This window comes from Haliaeetus leucocephalus, unplaced genomic scaffold, assembly GCF_000737465.1.
Source record: "Haliaeetus leucocephalus isolate CR32 unplaced genomic scaffold, Haliaeetus_leucocephalus-4.0 Scaffold848, whole genome shotgun sequence".
Taxonomy (NCBI): Eukaryota; Metazoa; Chordata; class Aves; order Accipitriformes; family Accipitridae; genus Haliaeetus; species Haliaeetus leucocephalus.
The window spans coordinates 9,587,931-9,600,237 of record NW_010973284.1 but is presented as its reverse complement, the minus strand read 5'-3'; the positions used below and the strand labels follow the sequence as shown (position 1 = coordinate 9,600,237).

Below are 12,307 nucleotides of genomic sequence, written 5' to 3'. Positions count from 1 at the left end.
GACTGCACTCCCCAAGTGGGCACCATGATCTGTGTTTTCACTCTGGGACACCTGGTATCACCCCTGTCTGCGCTCCTCAGTCCATGTTTTTTATGCTAGAAAACATTTCACTCGCAAGTCCTTTTCAATTCAACTTTAGTTAGTTAGCAGCAGTAGCCCACAAAAGCCTCGAGTCCTGGTGCTGTTAGCTCCTGTGAAGCTATGACCTTTCCATGTAGGGCCAAAGCTGCCCTGGACTGGGGAGCCCTCGGAGGCCGGGTCTGGGCCAAGTACCTCTCCTGGCCCGGCTGCTGCCCCAGCCATGAACTCCAGGGTGCCACAGGCATCCCCGAACACACACCCAACTCCTGCTCTCCCACCGCGGCACTACTGGTCCAAGGCTGCAGCCAGTGTGGGGCCAGCAGGTGGCAGGTCCGGACCCTTGTGAGACCCTCACGGGTCCAACACTCAGTGGCAGGCAATGCCTGGGCCCCCACACGGCCCTGCTCCTGGCTGGGTGCCAATGCTGCTGCCGAATCAGGGTTGCTCACGCCCCTCATCCTCATAGGCAATGGCAATCCCTCGTCGGCCCGGCACAGCCTTGGAGACGGGCGTCTGCCCCAGCTGCTGCTCCAGGCCCCGCCAGCTGCGAGACTCCAGGAAGGAGGCTGGAAGGAGAGAGAAAGGGAATTGTTACCGGGAGCAGGGAGACGGCACTGCCCCTGCACCAGGGCTCAGCCCCACCATGAAAACAAATCACGAACCAGCAGGGCTGATTTCCGTGAGGGCCCACGTCTGGTCCCTGCAGGCCAGGGTGGTGCTGGTGGGCAGCTGGGAAGCCGGAGGATCGCAGAGCTGAGTGGCGCGCAGCTCCCCCGTGATCAGTGAGATGTCGGGAACAGCCTCCGCTGCAGGGATGGCCGGTGGGAGCTCAACGTGCGCGCAGGCACCTGTGGGGAAACGGTCACGTTAGCCTGGTGCTCGTGTCTATCCCCCAGCCGGTGCAGAGCTGGGGCAACCACAGCCTCCAGGCAGGGGAGCAGGGCAGGACACACCCCGGGAGGGTGTTGGGCAGCTGGTTTCCAGCTGTTACCTGGCAGCAGGTCTCGGAAATTGGTGAGGTAGTTCCCTGTCCATTCACGGGCTGGGTTACAGGCCAGCTCCAGCTCATATGGCGTCACAACGGGCCGGTAGAAGTCACTGGAGTCCAGCAGGGAGTTCTGAGCACAGGCTACCAGGACAAAGACGTCCACCTCCAGGAAGTTGGCCAGCTTGGCAGGGTTCGGCTTCCCCACAGCCAGCGTGTAGCTGCGCTTGCCGGCCCGGCGCAGAAGCTCCCGGAGGTGCTGCAGCACAGCCAAGTAGCCCACCACGCCAAGGGTGCCCACCAGGATGCCCACCACACGGGCGTCCCGGGCCCGCTCCACCAGGTAGAGGCGTCGCATCAGGGCCCGGTTGACATTGAGGGTCTCGTGGCGGCCGCAGCCTGTGGCAGGGTCAAAGGAGCTGAAGGGACAGCGGTTCCAGGTCAGCATGAAGCTGGTGAGGGCTAGGCCCTCGGCTCCCACGTAGAACATGGAGCAGTCCTGCAACCCTCCTGGTGCCTCCACCAGGAACTGGCGACCAAACTGCCGCACCTCCCCACGTGGCGTGGGGCCAGGAGGGTCCTCACACACCACCCTGGAGAAGACGATATTAGGGTACTCAGGGCACAACTGCTGCTCCAGCTCACCTGAAGGGAGAGAGCAGTGAGAACGAAACATGGCCGCAGGCCTGTGCTGCAGAAGGTGGGACAGCAGATCAGGAGAGAGGAAAGGACAGAAATCAAGGCTGGGGACTGACTGCCTGCTGCTGCCTGTCCCCCTGGCAGCTCTGCAGAGCTCTGAGCACTGCCAGAGACTCCCTCCCTGCCCCAGAGCACTCACCCATCGCATGGGCATAGACCACATCGTTCAGCACCACCACACGGCTCTGCCGGTTGGGGTAGAGCTCCCGGAAGGCCTCTGCGCAACGCCCGATGTCCAGGGGCTGCTGCCCGAAGATGTGCAGCACCGGTAGCTTTCCGCAGGGACTGAGGCAGGCTGGGCCGTAGTGCAGCACCGCCTCGGCACCCGCGTGCTCGGCGGCCACTTCGTCCACACAGCAGCTGCGGGGAGGACCCACTGTCAGACGGGCTCTGCGCCCCGCAGCTCTTCCTCCTCCCTGGCACCGCCGGCCCCAGCCCGGGCAGCTCCGGCCCTCGGCCCTGCCAGGGCCGTTCCGCCCCCACTCCTGCCCGCGGAGGAGCCCCGGGACACCCCCCGCGGCCCCACACCGACCTGCCGTACGTGGTGTCTCCTAGGACGTACATCTCGGCGCCCGTCGCCGCCTCCATCCGGGCCGCCACCGCCGCCGCGTCCGCCAGGAGCTCGTCGGGGAACTGGAGGGCGACCTGGGGGGTGACCAGGGGAGGCAGGCGGTGAGGCCGCGGGGAGGGGCGGCCCGCAGCCCCCGGCCCTGCTCCACCCCCGGCCCCGCTCACCTTGCGGAACCCGCCGCCCCGCACGAAGGCGGCGGCGCGGCCCATCTCGTAGAAGCCGTCGAGGTCCCCCCGCGGCGCCGCCGCCGGGCCCAGCTCCCGCCGCAGCGCGGCCTCCCCGTCGCTGCTGAAGGCCGTTGCCATGGCGCCGCGGGGTCGGAGGTCAGGCCCGCCACGCGGTACCCCTGCGCCCGCTTCCGGGCTGGGGCGCGGAGCCGGCCAATGAGAACTCCGCACCGCCCCCTCCCGTTCTCGGAAATCCCGCCCCTGATAGAGCGGGGCCTATCGCGCTTCACGGCAGGGCGGAGCGGGGAAGGGCAGCCAATGGCAAGAAGCGCTCGTCGCGGTGCGTTACGGTCTATGTAGTTCTCTGGCGGCTGTCAGGCCGGCCAGCCAATGAGCGGGCGCGGTGGAAGCGGTTACGCTCTTTCCGCTCGGGCGCTGCGGTTCCGCTCACGTGTCCCGCGCGGGTCAGGTGACGCGCTCCCGGCCGGCCCGCTCGCTCCGCTCCGTCCCGCGCCGCTGCCGCCATGACGGGGCTCGCGTTGCTCTACTCGGGGCTCGGCCTCGCCTTCTGGACCACGCTGCTGGGCGTCGGTCAGCGCCGGGACCGGGACCGGGACTGGGGGCGGAGGGGCTGGGGGTCACGGGGCCGGCAGAGGGGGCGGTGGGCGTGAGGGGGAGACCGGCGTTCGGGCTTGCGTCCGTGCTGGCTGCTCCCTTGCCGGAGGAGGGCTGGCGGGGGGGGTGTGTGTGCTGTGGCGTGGAAAAGGAAGGCGGGGGTTCGAGGGGGTGCAACGTTGTCGGTCGCCCGGTGCGCTGAGCTGCTCACGGGCAGAAGCAAGAGGGCTGGCCCGTGGCCTGCCATGGCACCGGGAGCGCTGCTGTGGGGCTCCTCAGCCTCGATGTTACTCCCCCCGGGTGCTCTGAGCTGCTCCCTCGGAGGGTTTGGAACCCCAGCAGCGCTGTGTAACCGTCAGCTGCCATTGGACGCGCAGCTTTCAGCGCTCGGAGCCTGTCCGGCTTGAGGAGTTGATTTGCTTATCTGTGTGTGTGAGAGCGGAAAGGTGCTGGTGCCAGTCAAGGGTTGTGTTTGGATTTGGCGGATCAGGGGAGGTGAAGGCAGGCGCCCGGTTTTTCAGATGGTGACAGTTGATGTCTCCTGGACGGAGGAGATCGCCCTCCTGCTTTGCCAAGCTGTGGCAGCATAAGGAAACGTGCAAGTTGGTCCGGATGATTGCAGAGCTGGTGCATGGTTATGTTGCAGCTTGTTGCAGCCCAGGCTCTGCTGCTGATGGCATTGGGCTCAGCAGCACTGAGGATGGATTTAATGCCCAAGAAGTAGTGGGAAGATTTTGTGCTGGAGCTGCTGGTTATTTCCTCTTTCAGCGCAGAGTGAAGTGACCGCGAGCCAGGCAGAGGCTAGGGAGACCTTGCGTCACCTCACCTCAGCGTTTGGGTGAGGGGAGAGACCGAGTCAGAAGTGAAGGGTGTCTCACTCCCTCGTGTTTCCAGGGCCTGATGAACCCAGTGCCAGGCCCAGGGCTGCCTTACTGGGCTTTCTGAATCATGTGGCTCACGCCAGTGCAGATGCATGCTGCAAACTTGAGACTGTCGGAAAATCTCGACAAACTGAGCCCAGATGCCCTTAACTTCCCTTGCCCTGTTGCAATCCCTTTTTGGGGAAGGCATGAGCAGGAAACGGTCTCACTCTGCGCAATGTTGTGGTGGTGCCTCTTTGTGCTTTCCCTCCTTGTCCTGAGCCCTGCTTTGGTGCTCCGGTCTTCTTGCCAGAAGCAAGAGGAGACTCTTTTCTGTCCTTCTGGCTGCAGGGCTGGGAGCCAGAGCTCACAGGAAAGCGTCCTTTGCCCTGTTTCTTTTGTATATGAATCCAAGGCTACACCTGCTCTTGAAGAGATGGAAGGTGCCCTGAGGATCTGCCCTGAGCTGGTTGTAGCTCTTCCTTACCACTCCTGGGGAGTGGGGGCAGCTGAGGCTGGCTGGGTTCAGTTTCTGCTCTGCCAGCCAAGCAGCAAAGCCAAAACACAAGTCACAGACCAGCCAGGCCCAGCACCATAGAGATCATCCCTGAAGGTTGCCAGGCGTGTGGGCTGGGATGTGGCCTGTGCTCCCTGGCTGTGGCGGCACCGTTCTTCATTTGCATGTGTTTCTGCAGGGAAGCGGGGCACCTCGATTCTGCGGGTGGGAGGAGTGACCAGCATTACCACTTCCCATTTCAGGGCTGGCTTGCCTGGCAGTGCTTGTATGTTCTCCCAGTACACAGGGTGCTGAGCCCCAAGTTGCACGCGGAGGTGTTTATCCCATAGGGACATCTCTGCTGTGAGGCTGGCGGGTCTCCCTACGCTGCAGCACTGAGGCCCTCCCATAGGATAAGTCCTCCTGCAGGTCTTGGTGATGGGCAGGGAGCGGCTCCTGCGACCTGGGGCACGCAGTCCTGCCCCCGTATTGCTGCCGGGCACATTGCTGGCTTGCCATCACCCTCTGCCTCCAGGCTGTGACTCTGGGGAGAAGGGAGCAGCGGGATGTGTGCAGTGACCTCTCTGCTGCTTTTAAGTATTTCAGAAGCCTCCACTTTCAACTTTTTCTCAGCCATACAGTGGGTCCGTGTCACACAGCCAGTGGCTCCAGTCAGTAGAGCCTGTCCCTTCCCCCGTTTATCTGGTGTGAAACAGACAGTGCCACACTGCCTGTGCTTCTCTGTTCCTTAGGGCCAGGTCATCCTCTCTTTTCCAGCTGCACACCATGAGGCATGCAAAGAGCAAGTGTCTCTTCTGGTCTGCAGCCATGTTTCCTGCTCACAAGCTCAGAGCAAGGCTGGATTTTGGTGCGAGCACCTCTGCGTGTGCTTGGGCTGCACAGGGCTGCTGAGTGTGACTCCCAGCTGTGATTCAACAAGAGAGAGGAGCACTCGGGTACAGCAGGGCGAGCTGTCCTTGTAATCCCTCCCTAGAAAGGAAGGGCTTTTCTGGGTTTCTCAGGGCTGCGCTTTGGTGTCTCCTGCCTGTGTTGGAGTACAAATTTCTCTGGAAATAACTAACTCTGGGAGAAATGCTGAGGACGGCAGGCACATCTTGGAACGTCCACAGCCTTGGAGAGGGAGGTGCTGGGGGGCAGCTGCAGCTTCTGGTGTTGATGGGCTCCTGGTGAGATGGTGACGGAGCAGCATGTGATGGTCAGCCAGGGCACACAGCATTGCTCCTCTCACCTCCCCTGTGAGAGAGAAGACCTCACAGATGGTCATCCGATGCCGTGGCTCTCCAGTGGAGGTGAACCATTGGATGTTGTGGATGGAGATGGTGCTGGGACAAAGGGCTGTGGGTTGCCCTTGAGCCCCTGTAGCCCAGCATGGCCTGTGCGTGCTCAGCAGGGTTAGGGAACAGAAAATGGGTGCAACAACCACCATAATCCTCTTCTAGGCAAAGACTGAGATGGGGTCTGGGAATATCACAAGTCTGGGCTGTCTGTCCTGCGATGATGTGGGAGCGCTGGGATCACTGGGATGGGACTTTGCGGGGGGGCACCCTGCCCCACAGCTCTACATGCCTGAGCCAGTCCTCCCAGTAACCCTCCTACATACTGTGCTGTGCCCTGGGGCCTCTGACCCGGGGCTTCGCAGGTAGGGGAGGAAATGGCAACACTGGGCTGGTAGCTGGTGCCTGTCTGAAGGTTCCCATGTCACTCTTGCTTTCCAGGGATCTGCTACACAATATTTGACCTGGGGTTCCGCTTTGATGTGGCCTGGTGAGTTCCCTGTAAATACCGGCATCCTCAGGACTGTGTGAGGAGGTGGGCAGTGTTAGTAGTGCCTGCAGGGAATAGCACTCGCTTTTGAGCGACGGGCAGTAGTCCCTGCATCGTAGAGCAGCAAGAGCTACAGTGAGCAGGGCCTCTGCTCCCCATGAGGTGGGATAGATGCAGCCCGTGTGGCTGGTTCCATATAGGGTCCTGGTGCAGCCATCACTGCCCTTCCCACCCCCTCTCCCAGCCCAGGCTTCACCTTCACAGTGAGGGTTTGGGAGGAAGGTCTTGGTCCATGCGGGTGAGGGTCCTGGGTTGCTGGCTGGCAGAGAGAGGCTCTGGTGTCCTACTGTCTGGCAATGCCCAACCCATCTTGGGCTGCATGATCGGGTAGGGGCGTACCTGTTTTGGGGCTGTGCCCCATGACTGGGGGGCGGGGGTCAGTCTGTGTGCTAATTCGGGGCACTTCTTTTCCAGGTTCCTGACGGAGACCTCACCCTTCATGTGGTCCAACCTGGGCATTGGCCTGGCCATCTCCCTATCCGTGGTGGGAGCTGCCTGGTGAGTGGGGCTAGCTCTTCAGCGGGCTCCTGCTGTCCCACCTCGGTAGCTGTGTACACACTGTGGTTTCCCCACAGCAGGGCAGGGGCAGAACAGTGTGTCCATGCAGGGGTGTGGAGCTCTGTGGGTCACCACAGCAGTGAGGCCAGGTTGCTGGGCTCCTGGGGGGGTCTAGGCAGACCACCTTGCAGCCTGCAATGGCAGTGGAGAGACAGGGATGTCCTTGGCTCTCTAGAAGCTGTACCCCTGAGTCCAGGCTGTGCAGTGGTGGCTCTTGTGCCCCAGCAGTTCTGTTGGTGTAGGTGGTGGAGCCTGGGACCACTTGTACCCTGGGGGTGGACAGGCTAAGTCTGCAGTGTCCCCCAGCTGCATGCCCAATTCTTTGCTCAGCTGGAAGATCCTGGTTTCCCTATTGAATCCTTCTGCGAGTGCCAGACCCTCCACCAACCACCCTTGTCTGCCACAGGGGGATTTACATCACAGGCTCCAGCATCATCGGTGGTGGAGTCAAAGCCCCTCGGATCAAAACCAAGAACCTGGTCAGGTAAGCACGGACCTGGGGTTAGTGCTCATGCTGTGCCTGAGCGGGGCAGGTCCCAGCCCAGTGCAGAGGCTCCTGTCTTGCCTCTAACTGGGCGCTGCTGGCAGACCGTTCCTCACTGACCTGCTGATGCTCTTTGCTTTCAAAACAAAGAGCCCTAAAGGAGCCAGAGCGCTGCTTTGAAGAGTCATTGCGTGATATCATGCAGTGAATGAGCCCAGTGTGCTCAAAACAAACACCCTGAGATCACACTTCCTGACCCAGGCGAGGGTTCCCCTGGCCAGACCTTGCACAGCCCTTCCCCGAAGGAGCAGAAGGGGGCTGGTGGAGGGCAGGGCTCCCTGGGCCTGCTTCCCACAGGGCCATCACAGCTTACTTCGGTGGCACAGCACGACCAGCACCCAGCTTTCATGTTTGGCAGCTCCCCCTTGTTTGAGAGGAAAACAGTGGGTAGGCTGGACTGCCTTTCTGCCCTTGGCGGCAGTGGGACAGGGTCAAATGAGACTGTGGGTGGCTGCTGGCTGGCTGGCTGGCTGGGCATGAAGTGGCGGGGGCTGCTTGGGGCGGGGCAGAGCCTGGGACACTGTGCTCAGACTTTGCTTTTCTCCCACAGCATCATTTTCTGCGAGGCTGTGGCCATTTACGGGATCATCATGGCAATCGTCATCAGTAACATGGCTGAGGTATGGGAGGACCTGGGCTGCCCTGCCAGCCTTGCGCCGGCCTCAGGGCTACGGTGGGGATGGGCAGCCGGGCATGGGCCAGTGTTATGAGTGGTGGCCCTGTGTGGACTTTGGACACTGTTGTGCCCCTGGGAGTCGCTGTGGTGATGGTCTGTGTGGTGGCCCCTGCCCACTCGGAAGAGTGGGTTGGGGGAGCATGCACAAGGCAGGTGTCATGAAGCCACCCAGGGACATGGAGTCAGGGACCAGTTCTGGCCAAAATGTGGCTGCCGTATCAGGGACAGGTACCTGTCCCAGAAACCAGGGACTTGCCACTAACCCAGGCCCTGTACTTTCCTTCTCTCAGCCTTTCTCTGCAGTCACTCCAGAGACGATTGGAGCCAGGAACTACCACGCAGGTAAGGACTGCTCGGTCCCTGGTGCCAGTCGGTGTGAGCATTGCCACACCCTCACCTCCGCCTTCTGACCGGCAGTGGCTTGCTGCAGGTGTCTGAAGGCCATATGACTCTTCTGCCAAAAAGCAGCTTTTTAGTTAACCTTCTCGAGGCCCTCCTGCACCCAGCTGTGCTGTGCTGCCCAGCAGCAGCACTGCTCCTCCCTCAGGTGGCAGCAGATTGCTGTCACCTCTGCTGGGCTGGCGCTGTGGGAGCTGGGGCACACCTTGGAGTGGTCCTGCTCCCCAGACAGGAGGATGTTGCTGGTGCTTGGCAGCTCTGGGTCTTCTGTCACCTCAAGGCAGAGCTGCTGCAGCATGGCTGGGGTGCAGGTAGAAGGGGTTTACCCCCTGCTCTTGCACTTTTCCTCTCTCACAGGTTTTTCCATGTTTGGGGCTGGCCTGACCGTGGGGTTATGCAATCTCTTCTGTGGGGTCTGTGTGGGCATCGTGGGCAGCGGGGCTGCCTTGGCTGATGCCCAGAACGCCAGCCTCTTTGTCAAGATCCTGATTGTGGAGATCTTTGGCAGTGCCATAGGGCTGTTTGGGGTCATCGTTGCTATCCTGCAGGTACCTTCCTCCTGGGGCTACCAGGCTTATGTGAGCACCAGATGCCTGTCACCCTGGGTGCTCTTCAGCTCCAGGGAGACACACCTGGGCTCCAGCACAATCCTCTGCATTGGGATGGGGAGGCTGCTCGCAAGGTTTGGGGTGGCACAGCTCTCCCCACAGCGTACTGTGCCTATTTGCAGCAGTGCGAACTCTTTTGATGGCCCCTCTGAGCAACTGTCACAGACGGTGTCACCTTGGGTGCAACCTGTGTGATGCTCATGTCTTATCGGTGGGGCTGATAAGCTGTCTGCAGCTTCTGGACTGTCCCGGGGTGCTTGGGTGGGACTGGGGTGCTGGGCTGGGGTTTGTGGGGCACGGCCTAACCTCTCTTCTTTATTTCTAGACATCTAAAGTAAAAATGGGCAACTGAGCCCTGTCGCACCCAGCCTGTTCCAGCCTGCCCCAAGAGGTGCTGTATATACTTATTTAATGTTTCTAGCCTTGATTGGGGCGGGAGCTGCCCGGCGGCGGGAGTGCGGCTGTGTAGAGCCCAGTCCTGCAGATCAGTCGGCCCCTCAGAAGAAACAAATTTGTGTGAATTCTGCCCCCAGCAGCCTGGGCCAGCCCGCGGGGCCCTGCTGCTGCTGCGTGTTCCCGGTGTGTGTAAAATCAACCACCAGTGCAATTCTGTGTCCGTGAAATAAATATGGTTCTCGTCCAAGGATGCAGCTCTTCCTCTGCCCTACGCATGCTGGGGAGGCTTGCAGAGAGCAAGTGCTGATTTGGGCTGACCCCTTGCTTGGAGATTCCCCTCTGTGCCTCTGGCAAAGCCCCTGTCCTGCCCCAGGAGCCTGGTGGTGCCCTCCCTGTGTGGGGTTAACCCTGCTGCCTGCTCAGCCTGCAAGAGGCTGCCCTCTTGGGGCTGTGGGAACACTGGAGCTCTACTTTGCAGCCTGGAACAGGTAGGAGGCTACTGGAGCAGGCAGCAGGCAGCTCAGCGCTGCCTCTGCCAGGCTCCTGCCAGCACTGGTGCTGCCCCATGCGAGGCGTGCTGGAGGCACAGGCGCAAGCTGGTTTGGGCCTTTCGGCTCCCATCCAGGTAGTCTAATGCAGAGGGAGTGTACACCGTGTCCGTAGACCCATTGTGCAGCTGGGCAGCACCAGAACGGCAAAGGAGCAAAGCTTTTGCCCCTCTGAAGGCTGTCCTCCAGCCAGCAGCTCCCTTGTGTGACTGTTGGTTGGGTGCTGCTGGGTGCTGGGGCTCTCCAGTCTGCAGTGCCCCTCTGTCCCAGGGAGGCCCTGGTAGAGGTCCCAGGGGTGGGGATGCTTTGTGCTGGCTTTGCTCCCCTCTCCCTGGCTGTGGGGAATACAGCGTGGAGAAGCCGGCTGTGGACAGCTGGGCCTGCAGCTCATCTGCTGCTTGGGGGAAGGGAAGAACAAGGTCCTGCTGCCTCCGCTCTGCAGAGAGCCTGGAGCCAATGCTTCTGCAGTCTGCTGTATCCAGCAGAAGGCCCTCATCCTGCTGTGCTGCCAGTACACCTTTGTAGGAGAAGGATTAATCCCCTGGTGCTGTTAGTGCTGCGTCAGAGCAGATGCATGCCTGGAGCTGCCCATCTCTCTTCCCATCAGGATGCAACAGGCTGGGGTAGCAGTGGGACTGCTGGAGCCAGGGAAGGGTTCATGCCTGCTGATTTTTTGCCCTTGGGCTAGGGCAGCTGCCTCTGCACGGCGCCTCTGAGCTCTGCCAGTCTCCTGGCTCCGCTCCGCATTATCCCGTGCATTTTGGGACAGCAGTGTGTTTCAGCCCTGGGTGTGGGAAGACTGCTGGGGCAAACCGAGCCACTGTTCCTGCTAGCTCTGCTGGATGTCCTCTAGGGCTGGAGGCTGCGACAGGAGCTCCGTGTGCCCCACGTAACAGCAGGGACACAAGCTGGGCCCTGCTCCCTCAGAAGAAAGGGTGTCAGGTGTGGGCAGAGTTTTGCCTGTCCTGCACGAGGGCTGTACCCTTGTCCTCTCGCATTGCTGCTGCTGCAGGCCAGAGGCAGCTGAAGCCCCTGGGAGCTGCAGGGCCATCTCGTTGGACCCATGCTGAACTCATGGGGCTGCATTCAGGAAGGAGATGCCTGGGCTTGGAGAACCTGCACTGGTGGTAGAGAAGCTGTTCTATGGGTTAATCATCTTCCTGGTTAACAGCTGTCTTGAAAGACTCACCCACTTGTCTTTCGGGGATGGGTCTTGCCCCGCCCTGCCTTGGCTTGATAGAAATCTATCCACTGTCAGAAATCTCCCTCTGCTAGGTGCTTTTCTGCCCTCCAAATCCGGCCTGTGTGTATCACAGCTTTGGCTGGGGAACGGGCTCCGGACTTGCTCACAGGCCCCTCGTGAGGACATGAGACCCACCAGGGCTGGTCTCACGGTGGCCCACGGCCTGCCTCCTGCAGCCAGTGGTGGTGAGGTGAGCGTGCCCTGCGCTTCCTTGTTCTAGGTGCGTCTGCTTGGGTTCTAGGACTTGGCTGTGCTAAATACCTGCTGCTCAAGCATGGAGAAAGAGCTTAAGCAGGGCTCCGGCATCTTGCACCTTGTCTCATTTAGGAGCAGCAGGAGTTGGAAGATGATCTGGTGACTGCGTGTAAGTACTCACGGGGGAAATGCTACCTGCCGAAGAGCGGAACTGAGAGCTGGAGGCAGAAGTTGGACAGCTTTCAGGAGGGCTCGCTTGCAGGGCTGGAGCAGGGCTGGGCTGGTTGGGTGCTGCTATATTGTTATTTTCTGAAGGGAGCTGCTGTGGGGAAGAGGGAAAGCCCTCGCTTGGGTTGAGCGGCCAGGCACGGGGCACGAGGAGGGGCTTCGGGGGACAGGGGCTCCTCAAAACGGGCACAAATGCTGACAAGAAGGGAGAGGCTGCAGACGGTGCAAAAATTACTCGTGGTGGGACCAGCCCGAGATCTTCCGCTGATGCCGTTGTGTTAGGGAAAGTGAAATTCTCGGTGTTTCCTAGCAATGAAACGTGGAAAGGGAGGGGGGGGGGAGGCGGAAAGGAGCCACAAATAGGTTGCGACGGGTGCTGAGCCAGCACCAACGCTCGGGGACGCGGGATTCGCCCTGAGTGGGTCCGTGAAAGCGCTGCCCGAAACGCGGCGGGAGGGAGGGGAGACAGAAACACGGAGTGACCCCGTCCCTGTGTCGCCGGGGGGGTGCTCGGAGGGTTCCCGGTGCCGCGCTCGGCGCTCGCGAGGGCTGAACGTCTCGGGGTGGGGGGAGCGAGCAGTCCGGGGGGGGGG

At 61.2% G+C, this 12,307-nt stretch overlaps 2 protein-coding genes across 3 annotated transcripts; one reads left to right on the top strand and one right to left on the bottom strand.

Moving 5' to 3' along the window:
* Window positions 1–304: 304 nt before the first annotated feature.
* DPH2 (DPH2 homolog (S. cerevisiae)) lies at window positions 305–2,641 on the bottom strand. The gene is made up of 6 exons (XM_010582499.1): window positions 2,501–2,641; window positions 2,298–2,410; window positions 1,905–2,125; window positions 1,073–1,711; window positions 744–929; window positions 305–647 (listed from the first exon to the last, which is right to left on the bottom strand). Exons 1-6 carry the CDS (start codon window positions 2,639–2,641, stop codon window positions 517–519), a joined length of 1,431 nt encoding a protein of 476 aa, XP_010580801.1. The 3' UTR covers window positions 305–516.
* Window positions 2,642–2,929: 288 nt separating this feature from the next.
* Window positions 2,930–9,747, top strand: ATP6V0B (ATPase, H+ transporting, lysosomal 21kDa, V0 subunit b). 2 transcript variants are annotated; one of them, XM_010582498.1, is made up of 8 exons: window positions 2,930–3,094; window positions 6,211–6,259; window positions 6,734–6,817; window positions 7,284–7,361; window positions 7,972–8,041; window positions 8,388–8,439; window positions 8,854–9,044; window positions 9,430–9,747. In XM_010582498.1, the coding sequence occupies exons 1-8, from the start codon at window positions 3,028–3,030 to the stop codon at window positions 9,454–9,456; spliced, it is 618 nt and encodes a 205-aa protein (XP_010580800.1). In that variant the 5' UTR covers window positions 2,930–3,027; the 3' UTR covers window positions 9,457–9,747. The 2 variants fall into 2 exon arrangements, with proteins under 2 accessions (XP_010580800.1, XP_010580799.1); XM_010582497.1 differs by lacking the exon at window positions 2,930–3,094 and adding an exon at window positions 5,664–5,784.
* Window positions 9,748–12,307: the final 2,560 nt, after the last annotated feature.